Raw genomic sequence first — 21,606 nt, forward strand, 5'->3', positions numbered from 1 at the left:
TCACATTGTTTATAATTTATTCAATATCAAGGTGTGTTATGCTTCAGCTCATCTTAATTTTAAAAGCCTGTTGGGTCTGTTTGTGAAATGCTGCATTTTAGAGAGCTCAAAACCTTTGGCTCCAAAAGGACACTACAATGCAGGGGATGAGGGAGAAGGAAAACATCCTATCCAACACAATGCATATCTCCCTCACATTTTCAGAGAAAACACACAGACACACAGTGAAACCCAGTTGGCTTCATTTTGGTCAGAAATTCAAGAGCAAGAATGAATTTGCACCCCAGAAGACCTTATACCACCGCGAAAGTGCATTGGGAACATTTCCAAACCAAACTGACCTCAAAAACTTTGACACCATGCAGAGGAAATTGATTTTCTACAAAAGCTATGAAAAGGATTAGTCTCAGATTTAGGCCAGTAAGAGATTTATATTCCATTTGGGCCCAGATATATAACATGATGCAGAAATGAGGGCAGCATGGAAGAATATTTTCAATAGCTTTCAGCATATAAGAAATTAAACTCTTGAGAGCAGAGATTTATAAAATAAAATTGGTAATATAAAGCACAACAATATTATTGGGGCTTTCCTTTACAGTTATTCCTTTAAACATAACATGAAAATGTAATTTTCACAACCACAGTCCAATCTGCAGCTACAGAAAGCAACCTTTTCACAGGCGAGTTATATCATCCAATTAGTTTTTCAAAGTGACTGAGAAACTTCCACCCTTCAAAAATAAAGAAAATGGACTGGTACTCCATTCCATCATGGATGATTCCATTTCAGTGCAAAATATCTCCAACTTTTTCTTTTACTATAGTTCTTTTAAACTTGGCCTATGATAATAAAGTCAGGAGTATTGCTTCTGGATGGCAGCCAAGGTTGGCTTTAGGGGCAAGCAGCATGTGACTACAGGAGAGAACGGCTGGAAACAGCCACGATCCTTTCCTCAATTGGGAAGAAAAACAAACCTGGAAACACTTACCAGATGTTCCATTGTTTTGTTGGAAATATGTGACATATTACAAGTTAAAATGTGAATAGGTTGAAGCCAAAGGATAGCATTATTTATTTTAAAATGTGAGGCGCTATACAGTACCTGGATATTGAGCACATATTTCTAAAGTTATGCAGCAACATCTTTTATATACTGTAACAATGAAGACAGACATAATATTTTAAGTCATGGTAGAGATTGCCCTGGAAACACATTCATTATTTTATCTTGGAGTGAGCTCTGTAGATAAATGTTTCGGCACATTTCCAAAGGGTTGTAGAAAAGTCAACTGAATATTGGCTAGCAACAGTATCAGCACACTGCCCTACAATTCCTGACCAGCTTTAATAACTGATTTTAAAAGAGTTTTATTTCAGTTTAGTAATATGAAGAATGAACTTACATGCTACTTTAACATGGCTTCTTAACAGGACCATCACCCACATGAAACAGGGAGATGCAAGACTAACAGGCTAAGCCAATGCATTGATTTCTTTTAAAAAATGTATGTAAGCTTAGGCATGTGATTGGTCCCAAAAAAATATTTTGATCACTCGACCAATAAAAATAATAGTCAGTTATTTTCTAAATATTCATACTATAAAAACTAATAAGATAATCAAACACAAGTTTCATAAATATGCCAACTACAAAACAAAACAAATTAACTGTTGTTATGAAACAATGGATTGGATCCAAAAATGACTTTCCAGTAGTGGAAAGGGATTTGATCCAGTGGAGACTCTGGCAAATGTCAGAAAGGAAGGGCAACATAATTCAAGAGCCTAGGACTGCAGATGCAGCCACAGGATTACCTCTTTATGGAAGGATGGCCAGACAATCAGATAGACAAGAGACTTCATCTGTTGTGGGTTGTCACCAGGAAATGACACAAAACATTGCAGCAACTCGGAAGGATAAGTAGAACTAATGTCTTCACAGCCCAGAAAGAATCACATTTTCTCCGCCCTGTCAGTAGGTCTTCTGTATTCACTCCAAAGTTACAGACAGAGAACAGTTGCTCCAGAAGGTAAATGTAATGATGTTATTTTGGAAAGTTATCTGTCCTGCAATAATCCTACAAAACGTTGTAACTTGTATAAGTATACAAGATACAGAGAAATAAGAGTATAGTGGTGGTGGTGTTTTTAAATCCCAAGTAATACCTGTACTACTTCCAACAATTTTAATGCAACTGATTTGTCTACCTTTGATATACAATTTTAATCTCAAAAATAAAAATTTGTGCTCCTCAAACAGATAAAGAGGCGGGGAGGTTGTACATGTGTGTGTGTGTGTGTGTGTGTGTGTGTGTACATACCCCTTGCTTCTCCCCCTTGCCAGCCTCCAGACCAGGTCGGGGAATAGCGGGGTGGCGGCGCTGCGCCTCCCCGCTGTCCCCCGAGCTTGTGGGCTGCAGGCTGCTGCCCGCAAGCCTTGTGAGCCCGCGGGACCTCCCGCCGGGCTTGCAAGGCTTGCGGATAGCTTCCTGAAGCCTGGGGAGCGAGAGGGGTCGGTGCACACCGACCCCTCTCACTCTCCAGGCTTCAGCGAAAGCCTGCATTTGCCCCATAGGATACACACACATTTCCCCTTCATTTTTGTAGGGGAAAATGTGCGTCCTATAGGGCGAAAAATACGGTATGTGTGTAAAGTCTTCTCAAGTATATACACATATATACGTATTCATTATTTAAATGGTCTTACATCCTCGGTTTACTAGGATACATGAGAAAATTGGATTGTAGAAATATCTAATTTCTTTTGTGGCAGTACGTGAATCATAGTTACTCCTTAACCTTTTAGACATATAAACCCAATGAAAAAAAAGTAAATAATACTTACGCCCTCTACATCTGTGTATGCAACAAACATTTGTAGAAGCAAAAGTCACTTGCTAGGTTTAATGCTGGGTCACTTATCAGGCCCATAAAGGCTAAATGAGCTTGCCTTGCATTACATCAGATCAGTTAAGAGCGCTGTGATTCTGGCAGGACTCCAAGCAACCTTTCCTTGTTGTTTATTTAACCCAGTGAAGAGGAAAACATACTGGTTCCTTTCAGATGTCACACGAGTTAATAGGAATGTGCCATGGGGCCACAGATTTCCTCCCTTCTCAATTCTGGTTCCCTTCTCTTTCCTGGCTTGCCTAACCATCGTTTGCTTACTTCAAACATAGCTGCAAACTATAGTTAAGTCTGTCTCCAAATCATAGTTTTGATTTTAATTAAGATATGGTCAAAAGTTTGGCCACAGTTTCAGTTGTTGGGGAGCGGGTTGTTTTCACGCTGTGAAAAACAAGAGATTTTGTTTATTTTTATTCTTTACTGCAAATTGTAAGACACTAGTCCTGAAAACGTGTGCTCCGCAACTATAGAGTACTTACTGTGAGATGGCAACAACTTTATCAGGGAGTCAGCTTGTGTGGCCAAGCCCCCAGGCTGCTTTCTAAAGAATGAAAAGACCCTTTAGAATATAGAAGTCTGTTATACATATATAGTTTGTCTAAAATGCTGTAATCTGTTTAGCCTATATGTTTAGTCTATATATTATCGTAGTGCTCTAAAACTGTCATCATGAACCAATAAAATGGTAAAGGTAAAGGTACCCCTGCCCGTACGGGCCAGTCGTGTCCGACTCTAGGGTTGTGCGCCCATCTCACTTAAGAGGCCGAGGGCCAGCGCTGTCCGGAGACACTTCCGTGTCACGTGGCCAGCGTGACAAAGCTGCATCTGGCGAGCCAGCGCAGCACACGGAAACGCCGTTTACCTTCCCGCCAGTAAGCGGTCCCTATTTATCTACTTGCACCCGGGGGTGCTTTCGAACTGCTAGGTTGGCAGGCGCTGGGACTGAGCAATGGGAGCGCACCCCGCCGCGGGGATTCGAACCGCCGACCTTTCGATCGGCAAGTCCTAGGCACTGAGGCTTTTACCCACAGTGCCACCCGCGTCCCCTATAAAATGGTAGAAGTCATCAATTCAGTTGCAAGCATTTTGCAGGGTACAGCCGCAGATAAAGAAGAACTTCCCTTACCAACCTGATGCATATTTTTAGTCAATTAGGATAGATGACTTTATGATAAAGGCTGCTAGCAAAGAGCCAAATCAAAGGGAAATGGATCTCTACAGCACAAAATAAGACTAGAGGGGCTGAGCACAGCAAGGGTAAGGATGAGAAACAGCTGCACATCAGGCATGGCCAGCCCAAGACATATTGGCACCTGAGACGAACCATGTACCCCCGCCTAGCTGCCAGGGAAAAAGAGCTGAGTGAAGCTCTACAGTAGGAACAAGGCGGGAATAATCAGGATCTGCTGCCTCTGTGGATCATGCTGCCTGAGGCAGTTGTCTCACCATGCCTTATGGGTGGGGTGGGCCATGTCATGGGAGGCCCTGACTCCCAGAGAAAAGGGGGAAATGTAATGATTAGCTTAGCTGAAAGGATATCAGGTCATGGCTGTGAGAAAAAGAGGAATATCCATTTGGTTTGGTGACTACAAAGCAAGAAGAGTTAAAGAAGAACTGTCAAGTACAGGAATTTGAAAATCCAATGGAAAAGAATATATTTTAATGTTTCTCTGCAGGGGATGTGTGAACTGACTATTAAAAAGTTCTGTCTGTGCTATGTGACCTGTGATGCTCATCGAATCATATAAGTTACTGCTTGATGCTGTAGTCATCAAGGGAAGAACCACCCTTAATGGCAAAATGCCAGTCTTGAAAATAAATACTGCTGGTCACTCTTTCAGAGACGGATAATCTCACTAACCAAGTAAATAGCAACTTCTGTGTAACTGCAAAGGGATTGAACTATATTACTCATGCTGACCATTCCAACTTTAGGATCTTAGTTGGTAGAGCATTAGACTCTTAATCTCAGGGTTGTGGGTTCAAGCCTCACCTTGGGTAAAAGATTCCTGTATTGCGGGGGGTTGGACTAGAAGACTCTCATGATCTCTTCCAATTCTAGGATTCTATAATTCTTCAAGTGTGCTGTAAATATGACATCTCTAGGTCTTAGTTTGTCAGAATTACCAGAAACTGTGTTTTGTGTGCAAGCTTGCCTATGGTTCAGGTGAAAATGTGCTTCTGCATATACAGTATGCAGAAAATCTCTTAGGGTCAAACCAGAGGTTTCATTTGTTGCATGAAAGCAACTACCATGCTTTTAACAAAGTAAACGGGAACACCTGTGCGGAAGCAGGACCGCAGTGTGTGGGAAATGAGTTAATACTTCTTCCCACCATGGTTCCAACAAACTCCCCTTCCCAGCTACTATTAGCACTATGATTTTATGAAAATGGGGCACGGAGGGAATGATAATTTAATCTCGCTCCCAGAAGCTATTTGAGTTAAAAATAACAATGTTATTTCACTTTACACAACCAAAATGCCTAAATGAACGAAACCTGAAAAGGAGACTCTGAGTTTGCATATTACTCAGTATACCCTATGAAAGTACTTCTCTTTTCCTAAGAACATGCAAGATGACTACTCTTCACGAAATAAAGCTCTTTCCTCAGATTTTCCCCCCACATTGAAAAAAGTTTCATACTTGTGCTTAATTAACTGGCAGCACAACCCTATCCTCAACTCATGCTGGCTGGCCAAATCCCAGTGGAGCCCAAAGATATGCCAGCATCAGGGAGACGACATAGCACCACACTTATAATGGCACAAGTGCAATGCTTACACAAACCCTAAAAACAGGCAGCAACAGAGCCACAGTAGAGAAGGAATTGAATTTAGTCGCAATCCTATGCTCATCTACAGATGGGTTTGACCACTGGTGACTATAACACAGGGTTGCCATATTTAAAAAAGCTTTTTAGGCAAAGTTGTTGAGCTTTTCCTTAGGAAAAACGGCAAAATCAACACTGCCGACATTGGTTGCCATACAGATTTTCCTGCGCATTTAGCTGATTTCCACCCAGACACTATTTTCGGATACAATATTTCAGGTATGTCCGAGAAATTTCAGACATATGGCAATCCTATATAACATTATGTCATCAAAAGAGGTAGTAGACGTTAAAAACAGTGCCATTATAGTGCAGAGACAAGAGTCATGGTTCAGATAAGGGCCATGCCCAGTCTAATCTGCAAATGCCAGAGACTGAATCTGGAGCCTTCTGCATGGAAAGGAGGTGCTCTACTACTTAAAGTTGTGTTTTTTTAAAAAAAAATCTTTCTAATCTGCAATGTAGCAAATATAGACTTGGATATCATGAATATTTCCAATGTACTGTAGTTTTCAACACTTAAGCTGCCGACCACCTCTGTCATGACACACCTGCTTCCATCTGTTTGTGAACAACTAGATTGGAAATAATTAACTGGACAAGAAACTCAAGCTTTCAAAATGCTATAGCAGCTCACATTCAAGACTGACTTAAGAAAAGTGCGAGCGAAAGATCAAAAGATTGTGAGGGGAAAACTGAAAAATTTGAGAGACTGGTTTAAAAATATTTTAAATGAGAGCCAGAATTGCAAAACCTCAAAGCATATTCTGCCCTTTATGTTCTTATATGGCTTATTTCTCAATATAAATTGAATCTTCAATGCTCTGTCATATGTGCACTTGAGCTGAAAAACTATGAATTGAAGGGAAAATCCAGCCACTTGGTACAACAGATTACTGCTGCTAAAAGATATTGCTCTCAATATGGAGTGGGCCAGCTCTAAGTGAGGCACTGCATAGAAAATCTGGAGCTAGTTAGGAAGAACAAGGGTTTTCGTGAACCCATCACCATTTTTTTTCCTTTTGAACAGCCAGTTACCATTCCAGGACAGAATGTGCTTTAAGCCCCTCTCCTACATTCCAGAAAATACTTTGCCCTGATTTTCATTTTGATCTTTGTGGAGTTTTGCCCCAGATATTTTGTTCTGCACTTACCATCCTTATCAAACTCCAGCTGTACAATATTTGCCAGCGGTTCCATTGAATAGGGTAAAACCTTATTGCAGCATACTGTCATTAAACAAAACCAGAACACACACACACTCACAGGTGGGCAAGCAGAATTACATTCATAGTTTTTGGAACAGAGCCTAGTTGCTGTTGCTATTCCTTCCACCTTTCTGCTGCCATCTGTAAATATAAGCAGGTGCCATTTTCTGGGGGCCACGTCAGCATTTTTCACAGATATGAACAAACATTGTGGCCCACTGCAAATGCTTTCAATGCTCACGTGATTAATGACTGTGATTGGACAAAGGCACAAATTCTATGTTCCAGCACCACCACGTGGGGCAGGGAAAGCATGCCCCCTTGCAATTTGCACAATTACAACAGCTCAAAAACAGGTCCTTACAACTGCAACACTGTGTGCCTATTGACATTGTGAAGACATTATATCATACAGTTTAATTTATGCCCTCGCATATAAGTCTGTGTAGTTCATGATAAAAACAAGTTACATAATTGAACCCTGGGATATTTGAAAATTAAAAAATTAAAATTTAAAAAACATTGTCCTTAATAAAACACTTTCCTATGCATGAATAAAAGCTCTTTACTCTAAACATGGGGGAGTTTATGTTTATAAAAACAACAAGTATTTTTTTAAAAAATTAAATTTATATACCGCCCCTCATTCGAAGCTCTCAGTGTGGTTCACAAGATAGATAGCTAAAACTAAAGCAAAACATAACAATAACCCGCTCTCCCACAAACACATTTAAAAGGCTGTAGAATATTAATCAGCCAAAGGCCTGGTGCGCTACTTGAGGTTTAGCTTAGAGTTATGTCTGAGCCTGGACTCATGGATTATCTTCCCCAAACCAAAAGCAAACTTTGATTACACCTTGTGGTTTGCCTTGACAAACAACAAGTTCAGGTTCAAATGCAATGCTAAGCCAAACTATCATTTAGCCCTTGGGTAGCACAGCACAGAAGGACAAAGGAGAAGTGCAGTGGCTGTGATCTTCATACGACTGCCTATTTGGCTTAGTGTGACAGGTAATCTGGGTCATGGAATATGAATACAGAAAGCTGCCTTACCCAGAATCAGCCTAGGCCATCTAGTACAGCATTGTTTAATTCTGAAAGAAAGTCTAAACTCCAAGGTCTTAGACAAGGATCTTTATCTGTCATGCTACTGGGAAACTGATAATCTGGGGCATCAAGGATTTGAGGTCTACTATTTGGGAATGGTCCTTCCCTTTGTTCAGCAAGATCACAAAGCAAAATCAGCCCCTGCATCCATATCTCACAATATTATCAAGATGTTGGACTAGGTGTTGGACTATAAAACAATATAAAATGTTGGAAAAGGCATCTCTATCCACAGTATTAAGTGAATAGTTATTCACTATACAACATGCTGTAGCCCCACAGAAAATAATGGTATAGGAGCATTTTTCCATGACAACTCTGTACAGTTTGGAATAAGGAAAATACCAGCAAACATCCCATCACAGCAATAACTATTCTGAGAATCTAGCATCAATTAGCAACCCAGTATTTCAAACATAGGGTTATAGCCAATGTTAGTCCTCCTCATAATAAAGCCTTTGAAACTGATGAACATAGCAATTCCAATTGCTCCTCCAAAGAAAACCTGGTTGGATATGATCCATTATTTTTACTTCTTGTTCCCCATATGAAGATTTAAAAAATTATTAATGTCTTTGCTAGAATAGTTTCAGCAGATGTTTCATAACACTGCAAACACAAAATTTGAGTAGGAATTATGCACATGTCCTTCCAAGGCTATATTCCTGGATTATAGTATGACAACAGCAGATACACTACTTACTTGCAGTCCCTTTAAAGTCAGGTCACACATGATTGGCCATAAAAGAAAGTGATGTTGCTACAACAGTAGCCACCTATTGAGCAGCAATTTCGTATCAGCATCTCATTAAGTTCCAACAAGCATAAACCTGATAGTATCAAGTTGATGCAGGTGACAGACTTGTTCCACAGGTATACAGCTTTACAAAAATTCATAGTTCAGGTTTCCTGGTGAGGTTCCATCAGATCAAATTAGGTTAGCATTCCATCTAAACACTACCTTCAGATGCTTCAGATGAAATTCTGAGACATGTACTGTGGGCGATAATAAAATAATGTATTTGCGATGTGCATTTTCTCCAGCATTCAGATCTGAATACTGTCTGGCTAAAAATGGTCTGTAGTAATTTTGCATTTCAAATTATAGCTACTAGCTATTAACTCATTGCTGCATGAGATTAATCACGTCCTAAACTTGTAAGTGTGATGTAACCTCATGGTAGACATTTGGACTTTTAGTTCAATATTGCTTCTTCCATAGTGCTTTGAGATAGCAACTTGATAAAATTAAAACCACTTTCCTAGTGGTATTCAAAGCAATATAAAGCCTATTTCCTGTGGGTGTTATGCCTATGTGAAAAACAGGAATTCAGTTTTAAAATATGCTTGTATCAGATTTGTAAACAGACATACAGGAAGTAGATACATAATCTAATTTCACCTTTCCTGAACTGTTCATCACCCACAAACAGATGGATTTTATGTGAAGCACAATTCCTTCACCCATCAATTTTTTCATAGACTTGTACACATTTGGGAATGGCCTTTTTTCACAGCTAACCTCACCTTCCTTAACTTTAATTATTTATTTATTTAGTATACCGCCCTATATCCGCAGGTCTCAGGGAAGTTCACAGGATAAAAGCACAACACAGAATACATAATCAAAAAAAAGCAAGAACAACCCAATCACACACAACCCAATTTTTTTTAAGCGCACTGAATGTCCGGCATTGAACGTCAGAAAAGTATGTCTTTGTACATTATTAGCAGATGTTTCCTTTCTTGGTTCATCTCTTTTTCTGTGAATGTGGATATCTCCAAAACTTCCATTTCCTTCCCCCATCTCCTTGCCCTTCTGTTTTCCAGTGAAATTGGCAAGGTCAAGAGAAAAACCTTGATTTTTATTTCTTATCACAGCACCATTGCACTTTTTTTTAAAGAAAAAGAAAAAGCCGGCCATGTTTCCATAAAATTGACAAAACCTTCCCCCTAAACTTGTTAGCCTCACTGAAGATTGGAGTGGCAATGGTGAAGGAAATGAAAGAAAAATCTAATGCAGAAAGATGCACATTATCAGAGTTACAGCCAAGGTTTTTTTTTCAGGCAGAGGTCACCAGAGCTCAGCTCCAGTACCTCTCAGGTAGACACCATTTCCATTCTAAGAGAACAAGAGAGAAGTTCGCGGTGAGCTCCAGGACCTCTTTTTCCAGAAAAATAGCATGGTTACAGCCACATAATGACAGTAATCCTACACTGTAAACTTACCAAAATCTTACAGTGTTCTGATGACAAAACACTGAAAGACCACCCGGCAAGACAACAGCAGAGATTTCAAACTAGATTACGTATTACTATTGTCTCTCAAAGATCACCTGTACTCCAAAATTAAGCCAGGGCATCTAAACATAGGTATCCTGCATGCAAATTTCAAACAGCTCTAAGATTTCTTCAGATGCTAGGTACTAATGAGGAAACATTTTAACACTCAGTAACTTCAACTGACAGATTTATTTCAAAATACATAAGCTATCTATTAAATGAATTTGAAAGTCTTTTCCTGAAATGGGTGCTTCTTCCTGCCATCAGCAGCAAAGTTAACATACAAAATTGTGACCTCATATTCCTAGCACATTTTTAAAGCATTTATTTCCTAATGGTTAAAAAAGAAAGTTTTGTTTGTCTTAGAGCAAACTGATAAAAAGAAATGTTGAATAATGAAATCATATATAGCAGTTCATATGATTACCACATAAATTAACACACACACACCCGAATTCTGTGGTATCAATGAATTACTTAATGCTATAGCTGAGCATTTTAAGCATAACTTAGAAAAGTAAGAACAAAAAACAGAAGACTGTAAAGTTCTACACAGAAAAATAAAAACCTGAAAAGCTTTCTTATCACAAATATGTTTTTAAAAGATGCATAAAAAGAACCTAATATGTTGCTGAGAAAGCCCAAGATGGTATTACACTAAGCAATGAACTACTACTAATTCACAAAAAGCCAAATACAACACAACACAACACAACAAAATACTCCATGTTGGTCTATAAGGAAAAAATCTAACATCAACTGTCAGGCAATCTACGCTATTAACAAAATAGTGGGCAAGTTTTTCAGAGCTATTCATCAGGCTGGATGTTTGGATGTTAAGCAAAGTGGTATGGCTGTGTGCGTGACAGAGAAAAGAAACCAGTTTGAAGCTGAAGCTACAAAGTCTGCATTTTTAGTCAAAGTCATATGATGGAGTGTAAGAGGAGATAGCAGGCTTAAAGGGATTAGTCTCTACCAGGTGCTCTGCAGGCTTCAAATTACACCTATGAAACAGACGGTAGCTGATCCCCCATTTTTAATAATATAACATCCAGCAGCTCTGCCTTCAGCTTTAAGTGAAACAGACAGGTTCCTTGTTAGGTTGAGAACTCAAGCAAAACAAAGAACAAAAAATGGCAGTTTCTATACTACCAAAGCTGGAGCTTAACTTTATGTTGAGTACTAAGTAATAGGAGTCATTATTACCCAAACTGGGTAACGTTACCTACTGACTGTAGAATGCTACCCTCAAATACTCTACAAAATCATCCAACCAACAGAGACCAGCCTTGCCATTCAGTTCCATAAGCACTGCTTTCATCAGGGCTAGCACAAGGATTCAGGGGGCCATCTGCATGTCCTGCTGGTGCCTGCTGTCCGTCCCCTCTATAGGTCTATAGATAGGGTTTTAAAGATTATAATGTACCTCAAATGCAGGGCATTGCAGGGGCCCAGTGGCAAAAGGAGTGATGACATGGCTTGCACAGGCTGGTAAGGAAGTCTTCTGAGCACCTAGAGCCCTTGGCCAGTACCTGACCTTGCTGACTACTGGTGCCAGGTCTAGCTTTGTGCTCTAGCTGCCTGAACTGCTACAACCTTTAGGACTCATCTAACCTGGAGAACATTTGAGGCTTGAATTACAATAGTATTCAGTGTTCATCTAACTTTTACAAGTCTGCATACCTCAAATCTGACCTGCTTCCATCTGCACTACTAGAAGGATCATTACAATGTAAGGGTGACAACTTTTCCCCATAATGACATTCCTTCTTATCTCTCATTTTTTAAAAAGGACTTAGGACAAGCACTGTGCATTTTTGCAAGTGTCAAAAACGAATGAAGATTTTATGTACGGCTACTTCAAACCATATTCTTTACCTAGGTCTGAGAAAGATGTTTTAAAATCTACCACTTCTGTATAGATAACATCAAGCAACAATGCAAGAACCAAAACTGGCATGTTCAAAGATAAGCTTTTCTTTACATCATAAACCACAGGAAGAGGTTTGCAAAGGAAAAATGTATTTCTGTGCACTGGATCAGGGCCACTATTCGCTCTCCTGAAAGGTGATTAGCACAATGCAGAGGAACAATGTTTGGTGGAATAATTTATAGATAACATTTTATGCAAATGACATCTCAGAATGACATCTCAAAAACTTAACACAGAACCACTTGAAAGAGTAACAAGTGCCCATATTGGTACAGCAGCAAGCAACAAACAACAGACAGTTTCTAGGGAAACAGGAGACAATTATTAGTGCCTTTAAGGCCTGGCTAGCTTTACCTGCATCCCAACCTAGATTTTAAAATACTTCTTGCTATATGATTTACAACAAGTGTTTTGAAGTTATATTCTTATATATGAACTACAGTCTGTGTGTTCCTCTACCTTTTCACATACTATTAGAAGCTTTGTGATAATGAATCAATACTGCATGGTTCCACAGGCAGAAAACAATAAAGCCCCAGGGAGGTTGGTGCCAAATTGTTGCAGATAAGCAATCAGTTTAAAAGACAGTTGTGTCTATTGAAATGGGTAGAAATGTAGATCCAATTGAGAAATATCATTAATAAATCTGGGGGTATATCAGCCTTTCCAACCCCCACCCCTATCCCCAAGAACATTCTGTTCTAATCCACTAACAAAAATGAGAACAGGAACATATGACTATGTCCGGATCTGCACAGTATGGGCGCAGAAGGCAGCTGATGTGGGGTGGGGGTGGGGTAGAGGACTATAGAATCCATTAACTGGCTTTTGTGTAAACTTTACTCTTTGGCTACAATCCTGAACTTACTTGATCAGAAATAAAACCAACTTCAATCAATAGAAGTTGTCTGTGTATGACTGATGCCAGAAGAACACTGTCTGTTGCATCCACTTTTTTATTTTATTTTTTTGATGTCTACTTATCCTCTTGGTTCAGTGGATTGGGAATGGGGAAATTAAATGCTGTTTGGGCACATTCCTTTTCTTCCTTTGACAGTTCTAATTATTTCCAAGTTAGGTTACAGTGGGCTGGAGGTCTCGAAATGTGGAAACAGCAGTGGGTGTACAGTTCTCTACTGTATTCGGTGTTCTTTGGATCAAGCAAACAACTTGATTCTCAAAGGCAACTAAAAACTCAACTTCTTCTACTCTATCTTGTAACTGGAGTGGTATGCATGAGTAACGTTTCATTTGTATCCCAAAGGATCTCAACCTTTAATTCATCCCAAAATAACACAAATGGATACCACAAGTGTCTATCTTCCACTACTAGCAAAAATATTAGCCCCTTGAAGGTGAAATAGTATCTATTGTTAGTGCAATATTTTTAAATTAATATTTAAAGTACCGATGTTAAACTTAGGAGCAAAATTTTCAGAGGCTACTGCTTGCCAAAAAATATTTTTTTAAAAAAAGCAACAGGAAATGTCTATTATATAAAGACAGCTGCAACATTTTTGCAGCTGGTAGAGGAGGAGGTATATATCAAACAATAACAAACAATGTGTGTCTTTACAGCTGCAAGTTACTACAGTTTTCATTTGTTTTTACCTCCCTTTGTAGACTTCTCAGGAAATAAAGGAAGTGGGATGATGAGACAGCATAAAACTAAGGCTCCCTTCCATTGCAATCTACAATCTGACTCCCAGTGTGAAAAATTAGCAGTTACAATACATGTGAACTACATGACCGAATGAACAGCATTCTGGAATCAAACACCAAGTACCAATAGGTGCAATAGGTAACAAAATTCAAAAACAATTCGGAAGTGAGATAGGAGCTGTAATGAGATCTACTCTTGTGTGGGTTTTATTAGGATTACTTCTTGCAAAGATCAAACCAAGAATCTGTATACAGGGCAATGGGAACTAAAGGGTGAATTTGCTTATTCTATCCTCAAGATGTTCTTGAGTATAAAATAAACAGCAGTTCACTTTTACAAGCTAACAGCACCCATATTTTCTACAACTCTGTACTGAAAAGGTTTGTCTACCTATACTCTGCAATCTGACAGGAGCCACAGTTTAAACACCACTCCCGGTACTCAAAGGCATGTGTGTACCTTACTAACGAAAGGAGACAGAAGAAACAGAACAAGAGCGTACAAAAAACCAAAACCAAAAAACGTTGACACAGAGAAAGACAACAGAAACAGATGTTTTTGTTCTTGCACCACATATCAAGGTTTGCAAAGGGGGCGCAGGAAAGGAGATCGCCTTCTTTTCCAAAACCGCACAACTGGACTAATCATGAGGCTGGGGGCACATCAGACAGGCGAATCACACAACCTCGTGGGAGAAAGTCACAGCATCTCTCTATTTTTAGGCACAACCAGAGTGCAACTCTCCGACCTGGGGAAAAAACCTCACCCGCTAATAGTTAGGATGAAGGCACTCTGCACATGCCCAGAAGACACTCTGCACGTGTGTGTGTGTGTTTGCGCGCCCCTCCTACTACTTTACCTGATGAAGCGTCTCGGCAGGCAGCTGCGACGCCCGGAACAACTCCGCCACTTTGCTCCCTTCAGCGGCGGCGGCTGGGGTCGCTCCTGCCGGTCCCCCCGCCTCGGGCGCAGCTTGGCCGCCGCCGCAAAGCGAGAACAGCTCGGAGTAGCCCTGCTGCTCGCTCGCAGCCAGGAAGAGCGCCGCGGCTCCGGCGGCGGCTGCCGGCCCAGCAGCGGCTGCTGCTGCTGCTCCAGGCTCCATGGCAGCGGGGAATCAGGCAGGGGGCGGCGCGACTCCCGAGGCCGGGAGAGAAACTCCTGGCGGCGGGCGAGAGGGGCGAGCGAGGAGCCTCTGCAGCAGCCCCGGCTGAACCTCGTCCTCCGTCCGGCGGCGGCCTCCCCCGCCTCCTCCTCCTCCTCCCCAGTGCGGAGCGGAGCTGCCTCTGCAGTGCTGCCCGAGGGGGGAGGCGGAGGAGGAGGAGGCGGGAGACGGAGAGAAGCTTTCTTCTTCTTCGCGCCTTCTTCTTCTGCTTCCCTCAGAGGTTTTCCTCAGAAAGCCGAGAGCGGGAAGCGGCGGCGGCGGCGGCAGCTGCTCGGGAAAGGGAAGGGGAGGGAAGGGGAAGAAAAAAAAGCTTCCTCAGGGCACGTGCCCAAAACGGCGTTCCCGCTCCGCAGCCTCCACCTCCACACGCCCGGCTGGAGCAGGAGGCAACCGCCGCCGCCGCCGCGGGGTGAGAGCCACACTCTGAGGAGACACGCTAGACGCCCACATGGCCACCTCAGGGACGGGCTTGCTTGACCCTGACGCCCTGCTCTTCGAAGAATGGCGCAGTAGGGCTGCGCATCTGAGCATGTGCAGAGAGCCCCCCCCCCCCATGAAAAAAGCAGCCCCACGGCGTTTAAATCTCTCTGGCATCTGGGCACCAAGGTGTGCCCAGCAGAGGCCACCTGGGGTTAGCTGTGGAATTTCCTCTCACCTGAAGACTTAACTCGAAGCCCAGTTCAGAGGGTGGGTGCAGGTGACCGTGGGGTAAAAGCCTTAGCAAAATAGATACTTCTTGGCCAGTGCTGTTTTTCTAGGGGGAGAAAGGGGGTGCCGGAACTCACCAGGGACACCTCTCTCTTAGAATAGCAATGGCACCCACCTGAGAGGTTATGGAACTGAGTTCCGGCGAGTACCCCCGAAAAAAGCCCTGGTCTTGGCCAGGGTGCCCACTTCAATGAAATATTGGGGGGGGGGGTCCAAAGAGACCCCACGTCGCATAATCGATCACAAGATGCGGTGCACGCACACCATTTGAATGGCTATGCCTATCAATTTGGGGTGGCCACCCCCTCACATATTTTATTGGGGAGGCCAAAGGGATATCAGCCCCCAGGAGTTGCGTCTTGGAGACCAACATGGTTTTCCGGAAGTAGTGCAAAAACCCTTGTGCTCAAGCTTTTATTTTGGTGGGCCAGGGAAAGGTGACCAACAGGGCAAGAAGATTTTGCAGTTAACATAACTACCTCAGGTACTTGGAGTGGGATATAAATAGACATGCAGTTTAAAACTGGTTTGATGACATTGGGTTGCTTTGAGTTTTTGGCTTGCTTTGAAAACTGCTTTAGAGAACCCTATCTTTAGAAAAGTGATTATTAAATAAATAACAGGGAAGAGAGAATGGCCTGCAGTGAAGTTTTCAGACAAACACCTGCTGTCTTCCCGGTTAAAACCTACTATGCTCCTGTTTGCCTTTTAAAAACAACCTGCTGGGTGTGCAGTGCATTCCACTGCAAAGATGGCAGATTTGCAGGGATAGACCATTTTCCCAGTATGTTATGTTATTTTGCCTTTACTACACGTAGACCTCAAATAACCCACCCTACTGACATAAGAAACCATTCAAGTTTAACAGATGCAGGATTATATTTTAATAGGAATTGTTTCTTGAACTACAGAAGAGTTATTAACAGACAGACATAAAATGAAACATATTTTAATACTTGTTTATGCTTCGATTCTCCACATACCTGACAATCAGAATGGAGATGAGAAGAAAAAAGAAGATGTAAGGAGAAACAGTGTTTGGGTTAGTTTCAATGGTATAGAAAACTGAGGAAATGTTTAAGTTGATATTGCATCCTTTTATTAACCTTCTGTTGCAGGCATTTGTGCCTTAGGCCAAATGAAAACAGAGACACAGCCAACTGCATATTTAAGTATGGCCACAGCTGTAGAAAGTTAAATATATGCTTATGGCTCGAGCCTCAGCTAATAAATGTGCATAAAAACAAAATAATCAGTCTTATTTGGCAATGAATCACATTTGGTGGAATACTATCATGCATAAATTAAACAGTTCTATCAGACCTTTCTTTAAGATCATAGTTGAGCAAATGTGTGAACCAATATTGCCACCACACATGAATTTGAACAAGTTAATTTTTAACTAGCCGTTCATCACCAAATTAGATCCTAAACAATCCAGAAACTATTCAGTCCAACTTCACAAAATGTAAGACTGGTAAATATGTCAATAATGATTGACAGGAAGTTGATAAACTTAGCACTCATATTAGCGATTTTGTTCCTTGTTAAATTGTCAGCTAATGTAAAGTCAATTTTAAAAACATTTTCTACTGTACTTTTCAGTGTTTTACATTTATTCTAACCACAACCTTTCTCAAGGCCACCACATATGTTCTATGAAGATACAAGCCTCGATTTAGTCAACAGGTTGTCATCCACTGCAGCATATTAGTCACCAGTTTTGAAATTGTCACACTTCGTCACCAGCAGTTAGTTGCCTTTCCAAATTATTACAACTATGACCATCTATTTCACATTTATAATAAAAATGAGTTTATTTCAAGTTTTAGATGACTTACACTGAATAATGAAATGGCAAGGTAATATGCTATGCCAAGTGTATTCAATCGCTTTGTTGTTTTCTGCAATAATTCCTGCAGTTTCACACAGTGGAAATGGCATGATCTCAATCCCATACATTCACATTGTCCAACACATATTAGAAAAGGGGTACTATCCTAAGTTTCTTTTATAGGTCTATAAAAAGGTAAATACTTAAGCAGGGGCAGGTACAGCAAAGACACTTGGTAATCCAGGCACAACAAAATCTAGGTTTGCAAGTAAAGCTCAATACAAATAGAAAATATGCAAGCAGTTCCTATGCAAATATTCATCCAAGGAGCATGTGAGTTTTATACTGGATTAGAGCCATATTGGTCCTGCTGATGTTAACAGAATGTCTTTATGGCTGCTTTATACAATTACTAGGAGGATAGCACACCAGTATATGGCAGCTGTGAATAATATGAATTCCATTTTTATATCGTTAGGGAAGGAATCAAACAAACAAACATACAACTGCTAATGTGCTATTACAGAAAATCTGGAAACAGACTACACTTAGAATATTTTGTTCAGTTCTGGTCTCCACATCTCAAGAAGGATATTGTAGAGCTGGAAACCGTGCATTAAGGTCAACCAAAATGATCAAGGGGCTGTAGCAACTCCCTTACAAGGAATGGCTTTTGATCTTCCCGTAATCTTGAGTGTGCATGTCAAGATTATTTAGAGTGTTACTTAACACCTGTTTTTTCCCTTTCATTGAAAAGGATACCGCCAGAAGGCCACCCAAGCTGTGTTTTATTTTAGTGGGTGTTCTGCAATTGCCTCTCCCAACTCTTACATTCAAGATGAATAGTTAAATGTCTTCTAAAGCTAAACAAAAACAGCTAGAAGTAGATGTAAAACCCAGGATGTGAAAGAGGGAGCAAAGACTTTGATTTAAAAATGTATTACCTCCTGTAAGGATTTGTGAACACAAAAAGCAAACAAACTATTGAAGCTCTATCTAACCTTACTTTGCAAGCAATAAATATGTCATGGCAGAAATAATTTCCAGGGAACCAGATCTTGCAGAATATTTGACTTTGGAACAGCACCAGCCAATAAAGCAGCAGTACACAAATTCTTAAATTATTTAAACCACTTGGCTTTCTTTCCATATTACCCTAGTCAAGTTTGAAAGGGAGGTTGGGAGCAGCAGTTCATATAACTTAAAAGTCTATACAGTAGTTGGTTCTGCATGGACAGCTTCCTGAGTGAAAGTGATTATAGCATCAACTGCCTTTGTTAATTCTTGGTGAATTTCCTGAAGTATAAGTGAATAATGCAAAGAATGTTACTGCATCTCTGGGAGGAAACCTGACCCTTGTTTCCAAGGATGACCTATTAAGAAGATATGAAAAACAATGAAAACAAGGAGGCAGGCTAAGGTACATTATGCCTCATTATGGTTCAAAGTATGCTTGGAATTTACTGTACTTCTCATATATAAGAATTTAATAAGTAAACAGTGCCTGAGAACAAGAGACATTCCTTCATATTTGCTCCATTCTTCAAATCCCTTTCTGAATGGTCAGTGATATATATTTATGTGTGGTGTAGTGGTTAAGAGCAATAGAAACTCGTAATCTGGGGAACCGGGTTCGCGTCTCTGCTCCTCCACATGCAGCTGCTGGGTGACCTTGGGCCAGTCACACTTCTTTGAAGTCTCTCAGCCCCACTCACCTCACAGAGTGTTTGTTGTGGGGGAGGAAGGGAAAGGAGAATGTTAGCCGCTTTGAGACTCCTTAAAGGGAGTGAAAGGCGGGATATCAAATCCAAACTCCTCTTCTTCTTCTTATGTTAGGCATAAAGCAGTTAGTGAGCCTTGTGGAGCTTGTTTCACAACCTTCATGCTCTGCTCTAACATGGAAAGAAAAGAGTGTGAATTTATTTTATCATATGTGTAAATCAGGGGTGGGGAACCTACAGCCCATGGGCCAATGCAGGCCTACCAGTGGATCCAATGCAGCCAAGTGAGGCCATTTCCCCCAAACCTTGTCCATTGGCTGACATCACCGGGCAATTTGGGGTGATGGGTGGAGTTCAATTCTGTGTTGGCTGCTCCTGCTGGTTCTGCAAAAGGAACTGGCATGTGCAGTCAAAGCAGCAGGATTTAACGCCTACTCACCAGCTGAAATATAACAACTCAATGCCCTCATATTTGTGCATACTATGCCTAAATACTGATCAACATGCAGACAAAGCAGAAGAAACTTTGCATATTTAGTTCTTCAGACAGTAATGTAAACCTGATAGCATTCTTCTCGCCTTAGACTTTAATATTGAGGTTTTCTGGCCCTTGAGAACCACTGAATATAAATCCACAAAAGGAGACTTTTCAAGTAGAGAAGGCATTTTTTAAAACAACCACCCAATTATTAAAAATGTCTCTCTGAAATATAGGTTGGTATTAGTTAACAAATGTAATGTCTTTTTTTAAACGTGGCAATTTTTTGTAGTGCATTCAATTCTATTAGAATGGCATTTTGAGAAAATAATTGAAGAAACAAAAGATAATGAATTAATCCAGTACAAAAAGAAACTTGTTTTTGTGCAATAGATTTGTTCATTTGAGAGAACTAGGGGAAACTGATGGATTAACAATAGCGATTAACAAGATTTATCATAATCCTGGTTCAAGGGTACTTGAACTGCCCAATTCGTCTTCACTTAGCAAAACACTTAGAGCTAGCTGAAATGCCTTCGAGTAGGAATATTTCAGATTCCAAAGCACTAGCAAGCTACTGAGTTAACTGTTCTCTCATGCTCAACTCCTGTGCCTGGGGAAAAGACATAGGATCAAGCCCATTCCCCCCTAAGTAGCATAATTCTCTGGTCAGCCGGATCATCTATTTCAAGGTGTCAGCTTTGAACTTTGTATGTCAAAGAAAGCTCGGAGTCTAGCAAGCTAGAAATCCCCAAAGGGGCAACCTTCCCCACATAATTATTGTGGGTAATTTAACCATTTTGTACTAGCAGCATGCTATCATCCCCTTGATCAAAATGCTCAGGGAGATCTTGAGATGAAGAATGAAATCAAGGAAGCACCCAAAAGAGGCATTAGAGTAATGGGTGACTTCAACTACCCTACATATGGCTTTAAGAGAGGATTAGACAAATTCCTGGAGGTGAGGGCTATTGATGGCTACTCTGCAGTTGGAGGCAGTAATATCAGTTGCTACCACAGGAAGCTGGAGTGCTCTTGTGCTCAAATTCTGCTTGCGAACTTCCGACAGGCCTCTGGTTGGCCACTGTGAGAACAGGATGCTTGGCTAGATGGGTCATTGTCCTGAACCAGCAGGCTCTTCTTATGTTTTTAACTATGAAATCCCAGTTGCGTAGACCCCACAAGCCCAGATTACCTCGCACCTTTCATCATGAAAGGAAAACAGAAAACAACACACTTGACACTTTCTGGGTATTCAATTGACTGAAGACACTATTTGCTAATGTTTCCATAGTCACCTTTGACTGGATTTAACTGTCCAGGGGTCATTTATCTTTACCTTACCATAGAATTTACCTTTTTTTTTCTTGAACTAGAACAATGTGAAGCAAGGTCATCCTTTTTGTGAAGAGCTGTCCCTAACTGTCAAGACTTTGTAGCTCTTTCATGACACAGAATCTTAAGAGTTGGAAGGGACACAAGGGTCATCTAGCCCAACCCCCAGCACTGCAGGAATCTTAGCTAAAACATCCATGACAGATGGCCATCCAACCTCTGCTTAAAAACCTCAAAGGAAGGAGAGTCCGTCACCTCTTGTGGGAGTCTGTTCCACTGCTGAACAGCTCTTACTGTCAGGAAGTTTTTTTGAACATTTATTCAGAAACTTAAAGCCATTGTTTCGAGTCCTACCCTCCAGAGCAGGAGAAAACAAACATGTTCTCTCTTCCATGTGAAAGCTCTTGGGATATTTGAAGATGGCTATCG

The 21,606-nt window shown here is 40.9% G+C and overlaps 1 protein-coding gene across 1 annotated transcript in view; it reads right to left on the minus strand.

The window, feature by feature from the left end:
• The window catches only part of REPS2 (RALBP1 associated Eps domain containing 2), a 75,539-nt gene extending 59,898 nt beyond the window's left edge, over positions 1-15,641 (minus strand). Inside the window, exon 1 of the mRNA XM_083439432.1 lies at positions 14,799-15,641. Coding sequence (XP_083295558.1) covers positions 14,799-15,041 — 243 coding nt within the window. The 5' untranslated portion in view covers positions 15,042-15,641. The remainder of the gene's footprint in view (positions 1-14,798) is intronic.
• Positions 15,642-21,606: the final 5,965 nt, after the last annotated feature.

The sequence above is a fragment of the Podarcis tiliguerta genome, assembly GCF_965153285.1.
Source record: "Podarcis tiliguerta genome assembly, chromosome: 4".
NCBI lineage: Eukaryota > Metazoa > Chordata > Lepidosauria > Squamata > Lacertidae > Podarcis > Podarcis tiliguerta.